This window comes from Hypomesus nipponensis, chromosome 21 (genome assembly GCF_054491055.1).
Source record: "Hypomesus nipponensis isolate SF chromosome 21, ASM5449105v1, whole genome shotgun sequence".
Taxonomy (NCBI): domain Eukaryota; kingdom Metazoa; phylum Chordata; class Actinopteri; order Osmeriformes; family Osmeridae; genus Hypomesus; species Hypomesus nipponensis.
Genome location: NC_140381.1, coordinates 10,780,666 through 10,799,639, shown reverse-complemented (window position 1 = coordinate 10,799,639; position 18,974 = coordinate 10,780,666). Strand labels below are relative to the sequence as shown.

Below are 18,974 nucleotides of genomic sequence, written 5' to 3'. Positions count from 1 at the left end.
TCTATGCCTACAATTATTTCAATGAAAACATATATTTGTTTCCCATATAATATTAACATTTATATTTAGTAATTTAGCCTTCTGATTAATAGCCCGACACCCTAACCGTGTTGTGTCTTTTATTGCAAGTAGAGAAAAGAATGTCCCAGATTGCTGCTTGTTAGGATAAACTATTGTGAAGACAGTATCAAGAATCCCTAGCACACTTAGCACATAGTACACTTAGTCATTTTAAACCCTCCTTCCTTACAGAGATGAAGGGTACACACGCGGAGAGACAACTGTGTCTGTGGATTTGGGACTGGGCAGCATTAGCTCTGGCTGCTCATTGACCTCCTTTCCTGGTATTGTTCTCATCATTATCATAACTTGATATGGATTCTGTTGTAATCTCCTCCCAATTCAGCCAAGGAACACTGCCATAAGCAGTCTGGAGTAATTGTGTCTGAAATCCTCCCAAAATTATGACTGTTGGACTCCAATCTGTATCTAAATAGAACACCGGGAGAGATTAAATATATTACGCACATATTACATGATCTGAAATATCTTGATTAATGTTGGTGTTGGACTCGACAACCCCAGTCTGAATGTAGGTTATTTTCAGCCTCTGGCTGAAATCATAGATCTGATCAAAGTTGGTCCTACAATTACAGCCCCACCAGATGTAATGGTAATCAATGAGAAAGTGTAACAAAAACTGGTAATGACATAGTCAGGGACTAATATATTTTCTGTGAGGCAACTGCATATATGGGAGGACCTCATGACCCTATTGTTTTAAGATATTAGTGGTTTTCCAGTCCAGTTCAATTCACAGGGCCAGATATAGAGTAGATTGGAGGGTTGGTTTCCCGTTGCATTTAGCTTCACTGTGTTTCACTTTGCGGATCAGATAACAAAGAATAGAACTACTGTATGTGTTCTGGGGAAGGATATTCTAATTATGTTCTATATTTACTATATCTGCTATTTAATATGCTGTGTTAAACCTGGTTACTAATGGAAGTCTTAGAACCAAAGCCATCCCTTTTGGTTGGGCTGGAAGCTCTCACATGCATGACAGGTGGGATGGGGTGGGGAGAGGGGTGAAGGAAATGTCATCTATCCATATTCATCTTGCACTTTCATGATCTGGTTGCTCTCAAATGGTCAGACATCAAGGCCATGCATTTAATGAAGGCTCCCTCATCCCTCCTTTCTCCTTCCACATTTTATTAGTGGCCTTTAATAATAAATGGACGCATCATTGGTGCAGATGGCATGTCTTGCCCTGTCTCAGGCACCACACTGTGGCGTTTCCAATTTTAGGATAGGTGTCTTATGTAGTTATTGCAAATTGTTTTTTACACCTCCTGTGAGTTATTGATGCTCCATGCTCGTTTCAACCCCGGGTACAACAAAACCTTCCACACACACATGAAAGGATGCTCAATCTTCTGTCTGGATTTTTGGGAATGATGTAGATGGTTCAAAGTTTAAATATATTGCATGAATATATTGTATGCACTCCAGTTACTTTTCCAATGATGGTGGTGTTGTGGTATTATCACTATTTTACTTTTTATTTAACATGCCTAAATACATCTCAAAGATTCCAGCAAACCCATAAAAACAAACATGTCGCTTTGACATATTTTGATTCAAGCATATCGTATCAATTAATCTGGGTTGGATCTTGTGCCTTACTTGAAAGATGGATTTTTGGATTATGAAATTAACTATTGTGTTCTTTGTCCAATTTCAGATTGTGATACAAATAGGACACCAATGTGGCTGTTACAGACTGATAAGGACACCTGTAAGGATTAATATCCTCAGTTTTTTCTCAGAAGAAGGACTCCTCTAATGGATTATGGACCTGGTGAAGTCAACTACTTATTAGTTATTAGCCAACTGAGAAAGAAGAGGTGCAACTGCTGTGAAACTCTATCATATGGCTTGTATTAAAGAGCAGAATTGGATTGAGGGGCGCCTGTGCTCAGGATATGAACGCGCCTAACTTCACGACAGGAGACTTGACAAACCTTTCTGGAGTAGTCGAAGATTCCCAGGGCTCCAATTATTTAATGCAGTTGGACAACCCATTCAATAAGAAGCTCCAGGCCTTAAAGGGGAATATGGGACCTCCAATCCCCCATGGGCAGGCAGCGCCAGCCAGACCCAAGATGGGTGTCCGGGCAAGAGTGTCAGACTGGCCCCAACGGAAGGATGGCTGGGAGGCCTGCCCTCCACCGAGGTATGACAGCCTAGTGCCATCCGACCAAAACATGGACGCCATCCCCGGAAAGAGTCAGGAGTTGATTGGCAGCACGGACTTTGAAGAGACCAAGTACCCGCTCTGCGACCTCTTAAACCATTCACCTATGAAAGGCTTCGCTAGGGTGAAGAGGAGCAACAGCGAAGTCACCATAAGTGACATCGGAGCTGAGGATATTGATCATACCACCATCAACCCCAATACTGGGGCTACCTTGCGCCGTGAGTACGGGAGCACTTCCTCCCTAGAACGGCAGGGTCTGGCCAGTGAAGGTTTCTCAGCCACATTAAGGGGTTACCACGCAGAAGTTGCTGACCAACCCAGTGCGCCTCCTCCACAAAGCTTCCCTGAACTTTTGCGTTTCAACACTGCCCTGTCCCCAAGTCTTCAGACTGCTGCCCAGATTGCGCGAGGAGACATTGTCTGCATACCGGGCTACGACTACGTTGACAGTTCCCTCCTCTACAGTCGAGAGAGGGAGCGCTCATTCATCCAGCGGATGAAGTCAGAAAAGGTGGAAACCTCAATCTTCCGGAGACTGAAGACTATGAAAAGCGAGGGAGACTACCTAGATCAGGAGGATGTCGGACGGTTCGGCAGGCCCCTTAGTTACCAGAAGTGTTTTGCCCACTATGATGTCCAGAGTGTCCTATTCAACATTAGCGAAGCTGCTGCTAACCGTGCTGATCTTGGCCGGAGGAAGAACACCACCACAGGGGCTTCAGCAGCCTCCCAATGTCAGGCCTCTGGGACAGGGGATACCGTCATGCCCATACCCATCTGTGAATCGCCAGTGGGGAGCTGCGAAGACCTTGGACACAAAGCAAGCATGGAAGCAGATGAGGGGGACGGGAAAGGCAATCATTTGGTTCTCAGTTGCCCTTACTTTCGTAATGAGACTGGGGGTGAGGGGGAAAGGAAGTTGGCTTTGCCCAAGGCCAATAGCGCCACCTATGGGAGTGTAGGAGAGGCTTATACACTTGAATCAACGCTAAGTACCCGCTGCACCAATGCAGGTGTGTCAGTGCTGGAGATGCCAAGAGAGAGCCAAGCCTTTCCTCGAGACATGATGAAGCGCTACACCATCGAGCATGTTGATCAAGGAGCATACTACTACCACAAGTACTTTTACAATAAAGGTAGGAGCCCATCTAAATGTTGAGGAAGTATTCACATAGCAAAGAGCAACTTATACAAGTATTGCAAGCACTGCATTGTTCTCATAAGGTAACTGACATGCAAAAATTGCTTTTTATATTCATCAAGCAGCCATATTTAAATCCCAGACACCACATCAACTCTATGCATTTCCACTTTGAATTTGGCATTGCTTATTATTTGCCTGTTTTGACCCTGATCTCAGGGGACTTACAGGTACTTTAAATGTCCCTTCCATGTCAAGAGTGCATGACATTTTGTGAGGTAAACATTTCTGACGTTGATAGCTGCACTGCCATAATCGGTAACTCAAGAGTTTTACCCTTTTAAATGATTTAGAATCCATTGTATGAAAAAGGGATGGTCAATTACCATATGCCCCATGTCTGAGGTAATAGCTTTTCCTGAAGTCTTGCACGCTTGAACAAAAATATTACAAAAATATGATTAATATATATTAATAAAACACACGAAGTTCGCCTTGACAGGGGAAGCATGTATGTTGTCCTGAAGCATTGGTGTATCTTGGTTGTGTGTCTTGTTCAGTATGATGATGAGGTTTTGGTTTCAGTTCCCTCCGTATGTGTCCACAGCCCACACAGCTTTAAAGTTCCTTCCATTGCTGTTCTTTGATCCCCTCCACACTGTAGCCTCAGCCTAGGGTTAGAACTTGTGTCTGCAATTTGTTATGCAGAAATGGGATCAAACCAAACATAATTAGGACATTTGGTTGAATAGAATTATGTTAAAAGGGATTAGCAATGGGAAATATTCTTCAGCCTGCTGTAATGAAGAAAAATGTTTGGGGTTGTAAAATTAATTTATGGAATTTTGGAATTGTTAACACATGTCGCGTGTCACAATGTTTTGTTGCTGAGTTTATGCAAACTATGTGTGCCCTTGATGAAAACCATTCCTTCCACTGGTGTTTCAGTCAAGGTGGGCTTGATTTAAAAACATTTTTTATATGCAATTGTTATTTGATTGTTTTCGGATGCATAAGCAGTGGATAATTTAAAAAAAAAAAATTGGCAAAAGAATGTTTTATATTTATATAACCACATGAATGCACATCAATATCCAGGTAGTACATGCTTATTAATGAATGATGCTGACTTTCACTCTCAGATCACCAGAACTACTTTGGCACAGATGAGATTTTGGGTCCAGTGGCGGTCAGCGTCCGTAGGGAAAAACTGGAGGAAGCAAAAGATGGCACACAGTACAACTACCGTGTCACCTTCAGGACTAGTGAGGTAAACTGACCTGCATTGAGGGGGTGTGTTCAAAAGACTGTTTGGTATAATGTATGTTTAGCTGATATTGGGGAAAAATAGGCTGTTCATACCCAGGTTCACACATTCTTGGTCTGGTAAATTAGATCACGTTTTTTTTTACAGTTAGTAAAAATTCTAAATAATACAATGGAACAGGGATCTGGCCATGTCCCTATTGCATTGTCTACATTTTGTTTAATCGTCTAAAGTGCAGAGACTTGTAGATTTGATTGTAACATTTAACTTTAATAAGGGTGTTAATGGAAGACTTACGGGTTGCAGACAATTTGCTCTTGCTCTTGCTGTCCCATGAGTTACATTTTAGTTCCTAAAACTTTGTCCGTGCTAGGTGTAAGCTAAGTAATACATTTTATTAAGCAGAAAAAAATTAGACAATACATACAGTTGCTACAATGCTCAACTCAAAACTGATGAACTCAGACTAGCACCTCAGAGGAGGCTCTTTTAATTGACCTGCTCTTTAATTATGTTGGTTGAGGTAAAACCGGGTATTTATTATTCTGCTATTTCCCAGACTTATAATAATATAATTTACGTGGTCATTCTCCCTTCACCAAACTTTCTTTTCCCTCAAGCTCACCACCCTCCGGGGAGCCATCCTTGAGGATGCGGTCCCTTCCACGGCCAAGCACGGTACAACTAAGGGCTTACCGTTGAAGGAGGTTCTGGAGTATGTGGTACCAGAGCTGAATATTCAGTGTCTTCGGCTGGCAATCAATTCACCCAAGGTGCCTGAGCAACTTCTGAAACTGGACCAGCAAGGCGTGAGTGATCTTTGACCAATGATATTACCTAGATTAAAACTGTTGGGTTTGATCAATTCTAGTTAATTAAGAGATGTTACTCTTTCAAGTCACAAAAACATTTTTTTCTTTGAAATTAGAAACATTCAGAGTTTTTTTAGTTGATGAATGCACAGTGGGTTCTATTTATTCTTCCTGCATGTGTGGAAACTCTTCTTCATAGGATATATGACAGGCAGTTGTACAATAGTTATCCTGACCTTTTGTGTTAAGAGTCACAATGCTGAATTCCCAATTTTTATGGAAAGAATGAACACCCTGGGTTGTTTTCCTATACTAAAGCTAATCCCTAAGACTGAAACTTGAATGGCGAGAGTGAATGGAACGTGGTTTAGCCTGGTACTTGTTAGAAACCACCCTTCAATGAAACGATTGATCTGAGTGAAGCTCCTGAGTGAGGCTTCCTTTAAGGCATTGATCTGGTTCCTCAAGTTGTTTATTATATGTGCTGTAATGGAATTTTCTCAAGACTCTGTCCTAATTGGTTAATGGATTAAGCATTTCTGTTCTATTGGTCTAAAAGCTGCTAACATTGATTGTATTTTGGTATGGTCTGGGAAAAAGTACAAACCTGGCAAGCTAACATCAAAGCCAAGTGGAAGAAGCTTCATTATTTTGAGATGATACACTGAATTCAATATTACAGGGATGAATATCTCAGGGGATTATCCTAATTATATTAAAAGTATTTTGATTAATTCACCCCTAGACTTCCGTGACTGTCACATATTTACGTTTATAGATATTTTCTCGTCTTTACTTCCAAGAGGGCAGAAAAACAACACCTTATATTGCCATGTAACTCAATGTGTAAGTAATCTAAGAGGTTTAATGAAAAGGATGGATCAATTTAGCTTTTCACTACTGCAAACGTAACATCATTTTAGTACAATAAAATAGTATTAATGAGATAGAGTTTGTCTGTTTAGTCAAAAAAAAAAAAAAAAGATTGTAAAGCTGAGACTGAGATGAGCAGCAATTTTAACCTCAAGCATATAGGGGATACATCTTGACAACCATTTGGAGGAGACTAAATTAAATGGTTTACCCATGTTTTGCTAGCTTCCTCAAAATATTAATCATTCAAAGTGCTTCAGTCTCTTTTCCGCAAATCCAAACGATTCGACCATCACCTTCTGCTTAATGTTTGCCATGGGTTGCTATGACAACTGCTGTTGTGACACTCACCAAAGAGCCCCTCTTGTGTGTTGGAGAGAAGGGAAGACGTGCTAAAGTTAGCCACCTGCAGCTTGAATGAAAGTGAAATTGTTACTCGCAAATCTATTTTCATTTTAGCAGATCAAATCACAATTTTTGCCTAGCGTTGAGCAGCCCTGTCTCCCCTGTACAAATCCCTATTTTGCATTGGTCCCTATGATCTTGGTTGTGGGTTGAAATGTTGCCTTTAAAACCCCTTCTCATCATCCCCCACCACTCTCCCTTACTCCAGAAGTCTCATAAATTATTCAGGACCCAACAGTTGGGTGTTGTCTGATGGGCACTCTGAATGAAATTACTCGCCTTTTGTGGTGTCGACTCCCTGTTCAGATTGATAGCACACTTAGTACGACTGTCTCAGCACCGGTGTCAGGTAATGGATATTGATAGGTCGAGATAAAATGCACTTGCCAGTAAAACGGGCTGTCCTTTACAGCTTGCACAGCGCTTTAAGCCCAATTTAACACTACACACTGCTCACATCCACGTTGTAAATCTACAATGTTATCTAAAGATACAGACAATGAGGTATTGTATCTTGTCATGTATTTTTGAAAGCCACTTGGAATACGATTCAATAGGAAATTGTTATTCTATTGGATAATTGTGATTAACTGACACTTAAATATCATTCTACTTTAACATAAATGAGTACCCTGCTTGTCTATATAGACAAGAGACATGACAACAGGTGTCTTGTCATTCTTATGAAAATGCCAGAAAGCCTTTGCGTCAGACCCAAGCATTTGAAAACAATACTTGACATACTAAGATGTGATTGAACTGCCAACATTTTTTTATGTCATACAGCTAAATTTTCAACACAAGGTGGGAATCTTATACTGTCGGGCGGGGCAGCGAACGGAGGAAGAAATGTACAACAATGAGAATGCCAGCCCTGCCCTGGATGAGTTTCTAGATCTGCTGGGTCAAAGAGTGAGATTGAAGGGCTTCACCAAGTATAGGGCACAACTTGACAACAAAAGTAAGTGTTCAAATGTGAAAATGTATGTGAACTTGTGCAATAACTTAAAGGTTTAACCCCCCTTAAAAAAGTGGAAATAATTTTTTTTCTTTTTTTTTATAAACTTTTTTTATAAAGTTTTTACATGTTGCATTACTGACCTGTTCTTCTCAATCCTGAACATTCGATTCTTTCTTGTCTGTTTTCATGATTAGAACATCCATTACTTTGTATTGTTCTGTGTCTGTCAGTCTGACCTCAATTCTTTGTTTTTGTGTCAGCGGATTCCACGGGAACCCACTCTCTCTACACCAACTATAAAGATTGTGAGCTGATGTTCCATGTATCCACACTGCTCCCATACACTTCCAATAACAGACAACAGGTGAGAGGACACATCTTTAGGTTTTAAATGAGAAAATACTTTGTTATACAAATAATTTAAAGGTAAATTATAAGCCACACACATTAAACATTAGAATACAAAACATTTCAAGATGATGTTAATATTTGATATCAGTGACGGCTGCTGGTCTTTCAAAGAGGGGAAACTCATTCTCGACCTACATCCAAATTTGTTTCCACTTATTTGGCTAGTTCACTGGCTAGTTCACCCCTAGACACTAGCCAAACCTACTGAATGAACTAATGAATGAACGAACAATCTAACAAAACAATATTAATCTCGAAGGAGGAAATGTGGAAATTAGGTAAGATAAAACAAGGAACATGGTGTATAATTGATTTAAATATATGAGGAAAATTGGTTAGCAATTTCGCCAAGCAAATACCAAGAAATAGGTTGCTGTAGTTTGTCTTTCAACTACAGTTGCAAAATCCGCGATGGGACTGAGCTTGAATAGACCAATTATTTGTTTGTAAACATTCAGGATGCGCGCGCAATGTGGTTGCAGAAAACCGGGAAATTATAGCCTTTATAATGGCTAGAAAAGTACACAGATTAACGCAAATAGTTTGATTTAAAAAGACCAAAAAAGCCGAGGAGGACAGCCTTTAAGAGAGAAAGTGATTCCCCATTGATCGGTGCTTCAGAATTTTGATTTGGGTCACGAAAGTCTTGAAATTTGAGTGAGAATGTCGCCCGGTAGATCGCATAGTCTTAGGCGGCGCCATGTCTTCACGTCATGTCACAAAGTTAATAATTTTACAGTTTTAAAGTTAATTCTACACCTAAAAAGTCGAGCAGGGCAGCTTTCAAGAGATATGGGAATTCTGCTTTTAGCCAGCTGGTCCGATTTATTTTTGAGATTTCTGTAAAACTGTCAATCTGAGTGAGACTGCGTCCCCATTACACTGTTTTGACATTGTTAGCCTCAGACTCGGGTCGCTCACTGGCAGTGTGTAGAATGTTGTATTTCACTCCATCTACACTATATACGTCAGGGAGGACTGTCTTTTGTAGATACAAGCCTGATAACCAGCATCTCAGATTTCTTTAACCAAGCCTGTTTCATTTTGTAGACGAGACTGCTGAAGATAGCCAGGTTCTCGGATTTCTTTAACAGAGCCTGTTTCATTCGTCATTTGCCTGAGAAAGTGACCTCAGTTACCCAGGCTAGTTTTGCCCGATCACTTGGTCAGGCTATTTAAAGGTATGATGACCTGTCCGACACTCCAAGTGTATTATACCCGGGAGACGCTCGTCTCTTGCATCCGACTTGCGCAGTTGAACCTGTGTGACGTCGTTCTGACGTAGGGGGAAAATTGGTCTATAGTTTTGATGACTTTTTATGTACAAAATTACTGTCAATCAAAAGGAGATGCAGTCTTTTAACAGACCCTCCAATCATCATGCGGAAGCCCAGCGTCCAGGCCAGCCCACTCCTCCATTCACCCCCAGAGACGCAGAGCGTCCAGGGTGGGACCTAATCGCAGCATTTATCCAATGACCATATAGTTTCGAAGCTCTGAAAAAAACTGTTCAAAGCAGCCCCATAGTCCATGGAAGCTGAGCTTCAACAGGAAAATGCACTGTGGCACTACAGGAATGTATGAGAAGGAAATCAGTCAGTCGACTTGCTAATATATGTAACTGATTCTGATTGCATTAAATTTGATATGAAGGAATCAAGTTGCTGCATAATGGTTTCCCATAAAGACAAGTTAGTTCTGTGAAACAAAATATTGTTTTTCCTCCGTTTATTTTGCAGTAGTACATTTCAACTTTCATATATCCTATTGCATGGGCAATTGTATATCCTGTTTGCAACTATGAGTCAAATGCCCTTGTTTTATCATTATTGCCATCATAATAGTACAGATTGCTCAGTGGCCTTCCGTTGCCCACAGCAGACAGCTGGTAATTTTGGACCTTTAGTCACAGTGTGCTCTGCTGAATTAGAATTGGCATTTCTCATTTTAGTAGCCTGTGAACTGTTAATGGGAAAGAAAATTGCTGGAAATGTTACCGCAGCAACAATTCTGCATGCAGTTGCCAATTAGCCGTGTGTGGTGTTTGTGTGAATATGTCAAATACATATAGAAATGGTGGAATGGCACCCTGTTTTCTTGCTAACAGGAAACAGAAGTGTAACATGTATCGTGCAGAGAATTCCAAGGACTGTTAGCATAAACTGAAAGGACAGTCCTTGTGACAAATTAGTTTTACCGTAAAATAGCGCCTGCACTGACAGCAGCTTCGATTTTAGCCCCTTCTAAAGCTACATCCATCTGCTGATCCAGGACATACTTTACTGTGTGAGTGACATTTCTGGAAAGCGTTTCCCATTTGAAAATCGAGCCAGTGTTATATGATGGCATTGCGTGTGTCTTGGACCTTAATTAGTGGACTTTGTGTGATTTGATGATTTATCCCTCTTTCTGGGATCAGAGCTGATTGTCTGGGATTAGCAGTAATCCTCCTGAAGGTCTCCAGAGAACAGATCTCTTTCTCTTAACTCCCTGAGCTGGGCGGCTCCGCCACAATCTTATTTGCTCACCACCTCTGTCGAGGGAGTAAGGAGGCAGATCGCACTCTTGATTCAGATGTGTCTTAATCACATGATATTTACTATCAAAAAATTCACTGTTGCTTGATTTTACGCAGATAGCTAAATAAAATTCTAGGTAAAAGCTCAATGATAGAGCTAATGCACAGTATTTGACCCAGGTTCAGAATCATTGGGTGATTTGAATTTGATGTGTAATAAGTGATATGCTTACCTCAAAGTTGACTTCTTTGTCTTGTGTTTCCTACTTTTGCAGCTTCTGAGAAAGAGACATATTGGAAACGACATAGTCACAGTCATTTTCCAGGAACCTGGTGCTCTTCCCTTCACTCCAGTAAACATCCGCTCACACTTTCAACATGTCTTCATCATAGTCAAAGTACACAACCCCTGCACTGAAAATGTTTGCTACAGGTGAGCATAGTGGCATTCATACAATGCACTTTGGGTGAATAATTGTGTGAGAGGATACAAGTACCTTAAGGATTCAAACTAATTTTGTTTAAACGTATTTGGTTCGATTTTTGTGTTTATTCCAAATCAGGTTATGTTAAATGATCCAGAGGACCCTCATCATTTAATTTTACTATACCTATGTTAAACATTCACTTTGGAAAACATTCTATATTTGCATCCATTACCATTGGTTGTAGCTGCTACAGTATTCCTTTTGCATTAGGAGTTTAATCGTTTGAGTTGTTTCTATTTTTGGGTTGTGGATTATTATCATGAATATGACGTTAATCCTCCAAATAACCCATTCTGTTGTGTGTTGCTTTGTTTGTTTATTCTTTAGCAATATTATAGGAGTAAATTAAATGGAAAATGTTGTTTGTTATTATTTTTGTACTTAGATATCAGGCCGAACAGTGTGTGGTGACAAATTATTGTGTTATGTGCGATGACATGTGACAAGGCTAGTCACATGGTGACATCCTGTTGGACCTGATGCCTTTTAAAAAGAGCACTTTAAAAAACAATGTTCTTTTGTTTTACATTTATTTATATTTTTTCCTCCCTTCACCAGTGTTGCAGTCACCAGATCAAAAGATGTTCCTGCCTTCGGTCCACCCATCCCCCAGGAAGTGATGTTCCCAAAGTCAGCAGTGTTCCGGGACTTCCTCCTGGCCAAGATGATCAATGGTGAAAATGCGGCTCACAAGTCAGACAAGTTCCGCGCCATGGCCATGCGCACGAGACAAGAGTACCTGAAAGACTTGGCCGAGAATTTTGTCAGCGCCACGCCGGTGGACTCATCTGGCGCAAAGTTCAGCTTCATCACGTTGGGCGGCAAAAAGAAGGAGCGTACAAGACCTAGGAGGAACGGCCACCTGCAGAGCACAGGGGCAGTCACCTGGGCCGTGGTGGCCCGGGACTTTGGACAGTCGGCAGACATTGGCTGCCTGTTGGCTGTCTCCAACGAGTTTGTGGTGCTGATCGAGGAGGCATCCAAAGAGGTGGTGTTTAACTGCTACTGTCGGGACATCATTGGTTGGAGTACGGCGTGTGGGAGTGTCAAGCTGTTCTACGAGCGCGGGGAATGCGTGGTGTTTTCGGTTCAGGAGGGATGTTGGGATGACGTTCGGGAGATCATGCAACGCCTGGAGGCGAGTATATAAGGATGCTTTCAAACTTAACCTTTACTGAAACAACATCCTTATCTCGATTTGTAAATGTGCCCTCATTGTCAGATTTGTGTGTTGGACATTTTACCTTTACCAAAGAGGCCTTATCTTGGATGAATTGGATATTAAAACACTGTTTTAATGGGTCAGGGTTTTCTTGTAAGTTGAAGTTGGCCTGGGAACTGCAATTTACCTCTCTAGAAGGTTGTTTTAAAATGGCTTAAATGAAGGGTGAGCCATTACTAATCTTGTTAGTTTAAAGAGTTTACCTTGGGTGAGAAGAACTCAATCCCATGCTCTGGCCAATCACTGCACTCAGGGTAATTGTACGTCATAAACTCTTTGAAACACCAGAGGGAAATTGTTGAGACCAAATATGTTGAGACCAAATATGAAAAAATTAGGTGAGAAAATGCTAGTGGTTCTGAGAAAGAAGCATAACTTGTTGTGGTTCACATACCATGTGCCTCATACCTCAGACAGTCCATTTTGGGCCATAGGATTATCCAAAAGTGTACATAATCTCTTCAACAAAAAGGAACTGGGGGTTGTATCTCAGTTGAGCTGATAACACATCGACACTCTCAGCCGGTTGGTGATGAACACTGTGGCCAAGTGTTCTTCACATAATTAGAGAAACACATGGCTCATGCCCCCTGATTCCCACTCCCATGTTTTATTGGAAACATACAAACAACCCTCTCTTTGCCAACCTAAATTCAGTGCCTGATGTTTCCAATAAACCCAGCTACCAAGTTGAATAGGCCATGCTGTCTTTCTAAGTAGAAAGAAGGAATGATTTAAGCAGTTTGAAGATTATTCAATAATGTCACTTTAGCCAAAGTTAATTAAGGCAAGCGTTGACCCAAGCCAGTGACAGTTTTGCTATAGAAGATGCAACCAAAATATTTAAAACTTGGTTGATAAATGCCAGTGCTACACATGCTTATTAGTAATGTTTACACATTTGAAATAAAATTAACCAAGCCTTTATTTGGTACTTATTATACATTTTAATGTTAATATTTTTATAATGGAAATTAAATGTATTCCAATTAGCACTGTATTAGAAGTGTCCAATCTAGTTGTATTTTAGTATGCTGATGGTTCATATTTAAGTATAATGTTTTGAGATGGTTATAAAATATTTATATATATTTCATAGTGTACATTATTGCTCTTAAAGAACCCTGTCTTTCTCCACTTATTTGCACCCTTGCAGATTGTCAGCCGTGGCTGTGAGACAGTGGAGATGACCCTGCGGAGAAACGGTCTTGGCCAACTTGGCTTCCACGTCAATTTCGAGGGAGTTGTGGCCGATGTGGAGCCATTCGGTTTTGCATGGCAGACTGGGCTACGTCCCGGCTGCCGATTGGTGGAGATCTGCAAGGTGGCTGTTGCATCGCTGTCTCATGAGCAAATGATTGACCTGCTCCGCACGTCAGCTGCCGTCAGTGTGGTCATCGTTCATCCGTATGAGGATGGGACTCCAAGGAGGTCAGTTCACTGGTCAGCCAAATAAAAGTGACCAGAGCCACTTTTATTATAATTGTTATCATTATTTTATTATTATTTTAACAAATGGACAAACAAAGAAAAAGTTCAATATTACCTTTACCTTTTAAAATACAGTAATATTTATAATATTTGCACAGATGTGGTTTGTTAAGCAAGCCATTTTTACGAATCAAATTAAGTAGACAGCAAATTGATTCCAGCATATCGACTTGGCCTCTTGTTACAACACCCCAGGGTGCTAGTACCAATCTAACAGTGGCACAACCAAAGCACTGTTGAGTGAAATTTCAAACACGTTGGGGGAAAAATGTAGCCTAACTCTGCCCTCCTACGTACTTCCGCTCAATTTTGATTTTGCTTCTGTACTGTGTCTGGGCATGAAGTACCTAAGTCAGATGTTTCAGGTTAACTTTCTACCTGTCCAATCAGCGAACAGAGGGAGGGTTAGAGGGAGGCTGAGAACGATGACGTTGATGTAGTGATATAGTTTGTGTTGTAGTTCCGTAATGGCGGCGGACAAAGATGCAAGTGTCCGTTATGCCAACGCTGCCGAATATCCATAAGCTTAAGCCAGAGCAAGAACAAGTTTTGCTGAGTTTTGTTGGTGGCCATGATATTGTGGCTCTCCTCCCCACAGGGTTCGGGAACAGTTTGATTTTCCAGCTACGGCAGCGAGCTCTGTTACAATAGCGATTGGTTATGGCAGATCAGAGTGGCTTTAGGCAGATCCATTAGTGTTAAACTTCAACAGAGTACCTGCTTACAAGGAAGTCAACGCTTGTCAATGGAGCGAACCCAGTCTCTCTGTACGAATTAAATGTACGAAAGTCTGGTTAGGACCAGGCTAGAAAAAATTATGATGGTCAAATCAAATAAAAATGTATTTGTATAGCCCTTTTTACAAGCAATGTCACAGAGGGCTTCACATACGCCCATAGAACTGCCCCTCAACTAACCTAAACCCTCAACCCTATACTTGTTGGGCTGGTCGTTGCAGTAACTTAGGGATGCAGGGAAGCATCCAAGCTAATTATCTCCATAAGCCATGACCTAAAGACTCATTAGGTTAATCCATGTTATTGATGTAATTCAGCCACAGGACTCACACAATGACTGTGCAATATGTAGATAGATACTGCATGGAGCAATTACTGCCCAAAAATATTACGTATGTTGCCTGCCAACTGGTATTTAATGCCATGTGAATTTGTGTCACCTTTTGATGCCTTGTGCCTGTGCCATTTGGAGAGGTTATGTATTTAGTGGTTAAATCAAAGAAGAAATGGCTGCTCCCAGTCCACAGTCAAAATGACTTTACATTTTGGAGAGTGATTTTTATTTTTTTAATGTTTGAAGCTATTCAATCAATTTCTAGTTTTAAGCCATCTAGACCAATGATTCCCATCTTGTGGGTAATGCAGGTGGACCGCCAAGACAATGAAAACTAAAATATATATATAAAAAATATATATATATATGTATATATATACATATATACTGCTGGTAAAATATCATATTATTAACAAGATATATATTACATTTAGCCTTTAATTCATCATGAACAAAATGTCAATAGTTACGCTTGGCACGTTTGCTATTTAATATTAAGTTATATGGAACTATAGGAATGGTTGTAGTTATGCAGGTTACCTCTCTTTACAACGTGTGTTTAATGTGGCACTGATGGACACTTTGTCGTCTTTGTTGGCTCAAATAAATGTTGCCATGAAAGTGAACTGTTTGGCGCCTGTGGTGTTGTTAAACGTGTGATAAGAGCGAATTAAGTGAACGGGTATGTACGGGGGCCGCAAAAAATATTTGAGCTATGCAACTGGCTTCAAAGTGGAAAAGGTTGGGAATGGCTGATCTAGACAGTTGGAAGCATTCTGGAAGCATGGAAGATTCTTCCTTGCCATTTACCTAATAAAAATGTAATAAAAAAAATCACGTTCTTTAAAGTACCTCATACCAGTGGTAGTATGGTATGATATGGATGGAAGTATTTAGGGAATTGCATGTAAAATCATTAAATGAATCACCTTTTACTTAAATAATGCATGTCTCTCCATTTGGATTTGACCTATTTGTATTTTTGTATTTTCAGGAGCTACACTGAAATGTACCGCGTGCCAATGGTGGAATATAAAGTGGATCACGAAGGAGCACCCACCCCCTTCAGAATGACCACTGCTGCCTGGCATCGGGTCTCCGCCGTTCCCGGCGGTCCACCCTTATCCCGTGCCTCACCGACCCAAGGGCCCAGCCCGGGACAGCAGATGTTCCAGTACGTCCATGGCTCCATCTCCCGCAGCACCTCCTTCGACAGGAAGCTACAAGATGGAACCAGGTAACCTTCCCCTTCCTTCTCCCAGTCCTTTCTTTTCATATCTATCTGTTGTCTGCTTCATGATGGTTCTGATTTTCAGAAGAAAAGAATTCACCTTTGTTCACGATTGAAAAGATTAATTCCTAACTATTTAAAACGGATAAGTCCTCCTTTATCACACAAAACTAATATCCACTTGGCGTTATTGACGTAATCTGCCAACACCACTTAAAGGATGTTTTATGTCTGGGTCCAGTCAGATTAGATTTGAGATGAGGAAATGAGAACAGATAAAGGGAAGTTTCTAAAGCCTTAGCCGTTTGCTTATTGTTATTATGTTATTGTATAACATTCTATTTTTGTACTGTATAGTAAAAAGTTCCTAATGAGTTGTGCATTTGTGTAATTATCCTAATGGACACAATGGGAACCTCTATCTTTACTGGCCTCACAGTAGCATTTGCATACCCCGTAAACAATTAGGTCAAGGTTTTCTAATGTGATTAGCATAAAATTTACAAGGGGCAAGCACATGACTGGAAAACTGAATCCAACAGGAAACAACACAAGACTAAATATGCATTTGTGTTTGACCATTTCTATGCTGTGTCAGTACAGTCCTAAAGAAAGTAGTACTTCCATTCAAAAGAATTTTTTTTGGATAGATATCATGTGAGATAAAGTATGTACCATACTGTATATCAATTCAGGCCCCATGTTTGGGAGAAGTGGGTTTCATATAAAGCCTCAGTTATTTTCCTTGGCACATTAAAGGGGTGGGAGTGATGAGGTTAGCTAGCGTGGCTTCTTGTCATGTGAATATTTTATCAAGCTCCTGGGTGTCAAAGCTTTCTTTCGGAGTCCCTTACAATCTCCTGCTGTGGACTGTCCTCAATGTCACACACACGCACGTAGTGAGCTGGGAGGCCAACAGTGCTCTGTTGTCTGATAGCATTCTGTTACATGTCAGCTGTGTTAGGTTGCTGTGAATTTATGTGTATGTGTGTTTGTGTGATGTAACAGTTGTGTGGCAACTGTTTTCATGCATGCACTCAAATGTACAAATGCTGTACATGAAAATTCACGCATGTGTGATTGCCATGAATGTTCCACTTATGGAAACCGTAGCATATTTTGTGTGCTGTTGTTTTTATTGTGGGAAAATGAACATTAAGTGTTATGCTCCTGGTCAGTGACTGAACACAATATGGCATTGATTGCTCTTCCTCAAAAATACAATTATTTTTGGCATCAACGTTCTTTAGATTGTAATTTTTATTTTGATTCAAGCATATCTGACATTCAGCATCAAGAGCTGGATATTTAGATTCCTATTCAGATTCAGAATTACATAATCAAAAACCTGGTTAGGAACTGATGTACTCAGTATGCTGTTGTGGGCAAAGGGCATTGGAGTACTGTAGTATCTATGCAGTACTGGGGTGCAAAATGTACCTGCATGGGTGAAAGTAGTGAGGCTATTTGAAACCAAATGGTCAGTGCTTTTCTGCAATGAGGGTCTCCATTAAACTTTAGGTGTGCCAAACCCATTTTTCACCAGAAAGAGGATGACAAATTAAGACTTTTCTGAGGTATTTACTAAGTAAGCATGCATTAATGTACATGACATAGAACCTACCATAAGCTAAATAGACACTAACAAACATACTACACAAGCCATGCATGTGCACTAGAGTACGCATTTAGCTTTTGTCCACTTGGAAACACCATGTCACACTGTGGAAGACATTGACTAATATGCATGTGTGTTTAGCAAAACACATGAGCACACAATATTGCTGCTTGGTGTGGCAGGGCTCTATCATGGTATGCATTTAATTCTAAGACTTTTAAATATTTTTAAATATAATATGTTGACTTTATGTATCATCTTTTTTTACAATTTGTTTTCCCCTCAACTTCATATGTATCTGTATTTTCCCTTGGTTCTACCACTTCTGAAAGACAAATATGACTTTAAGGGAAAGCATTCCATATAACATTTTTACAATTGTCTTTTGTTCTGAAAGAGCACAATCTAAAGGCAAGAAATATAAATAAATTAGTATTTGTCAAAGTGCTTTTAGGTATCCTAACAAGCTTTGACTAACATTTCCTTCAAACTTTCACTTATAAAACGTGTGTCTTTGTCTTGGGTATGAACATGTAAGCTATGTAGAGTAGAAAGCATGATGAGACTACAAACAGTGCCATCTTTACCTTTGGGTAATACATGTAGAAACTCTGAGTTCTTTGTTTGAGGTTGTGTGAAGCCTTATTGTCATTTGGACCCCCCTTATCACTACAATCCTTGCCAGTCTGCTAATTGGCTGACTCCATTCGCAGCTGCCAAGGCTTTGCCACAGTCCCCATCTCTCTGAGATGCTGAATATGCAGCGTTTCCCACCCCATCTGGAAAGAACTCATCCTCTCCTCAACCCCCCTCCCTCTTCCACCCCCAACAACCTCCCTCCTTTTTTCCAATCCCATCACTTCCCCCATAGCACCTTTTGAAACTGCCCTCATGTTTTCCATATGTTCCATGGTTTTGAGATGTTTGGCGTTCCTTTTGGGCCAGAGGCAGCATCAGGTTTCTCACCCAGGAGATTTACCATCTTCGTTAACTGCTTGGAGACAACGGACACTCTCTGCTAAGAATAGCGATTGCCTCACCCCATGCAGGATGGAGCCTCTCCCTGAGTCCCTGATACAGTGACACATGCACCCTCCCCTTTCTAAATTGGAGGGGGGTGAATTATACTACAACTGCTTTTAGTCACAGGTCTATCATGAATAGGCCCACCAACAAGCAAATGTGTAAATGTTTTTTCTTGT

General features: G+C 40.6%; 1 protein-coding gene across 5 annotated transcripts in view; it reads left to right on the top strand.

The window, feature by feature from the left end:
- The window catches only part of sipa1l2b (signal-induced proliferation-associated 1like 2, genome duplicate b), a 60,646-nt gene that overhangs the window by 22,201 nt on the left and 19,471 nt on the right, over positions 1-18,974 (top strand). For all 5 annotated transcript variants that reach the window (XM_084684954.1, XM_084684953.1, XM_084684950.1 and 2 more), the window contains 9 exons: positions 1,748-3,399; positions 4,547-4,674; positions 5,292-5,480; positions 7,548-7,722; positions 7,983-8,086; positions 10,927-11,084; positions 11,698-12,277; positions 13,518-13,792; positions 15,918-16,160. In XM_084684954.1, coding sequence (XP_084541080.1) covers positions 1,989-3,399; positions 4,547-4,674; positions 5,292-5,480; positions 7,548-7,722; positions 7,983-8,086; positions 10,927-11,084; positions 11,698-12,277; positions 13,518-13,792; positions 15,918-16,160 — 3,263 coding nt within the window. In that variant the 5' untranslated portion in view covers positions 1,748-1,988. The remainder of the gene's footprint in view (positions 1-1,747; positions 3,400-4,546; positions 4,675-5,291; positions 5,481-7,547; positions 7,723-7,982; positions 8,087-10,926; positions 11,085-11,697; positions 12,278-13,517; positions 13,793-15,917; positions 16,161-18,974) is intronic.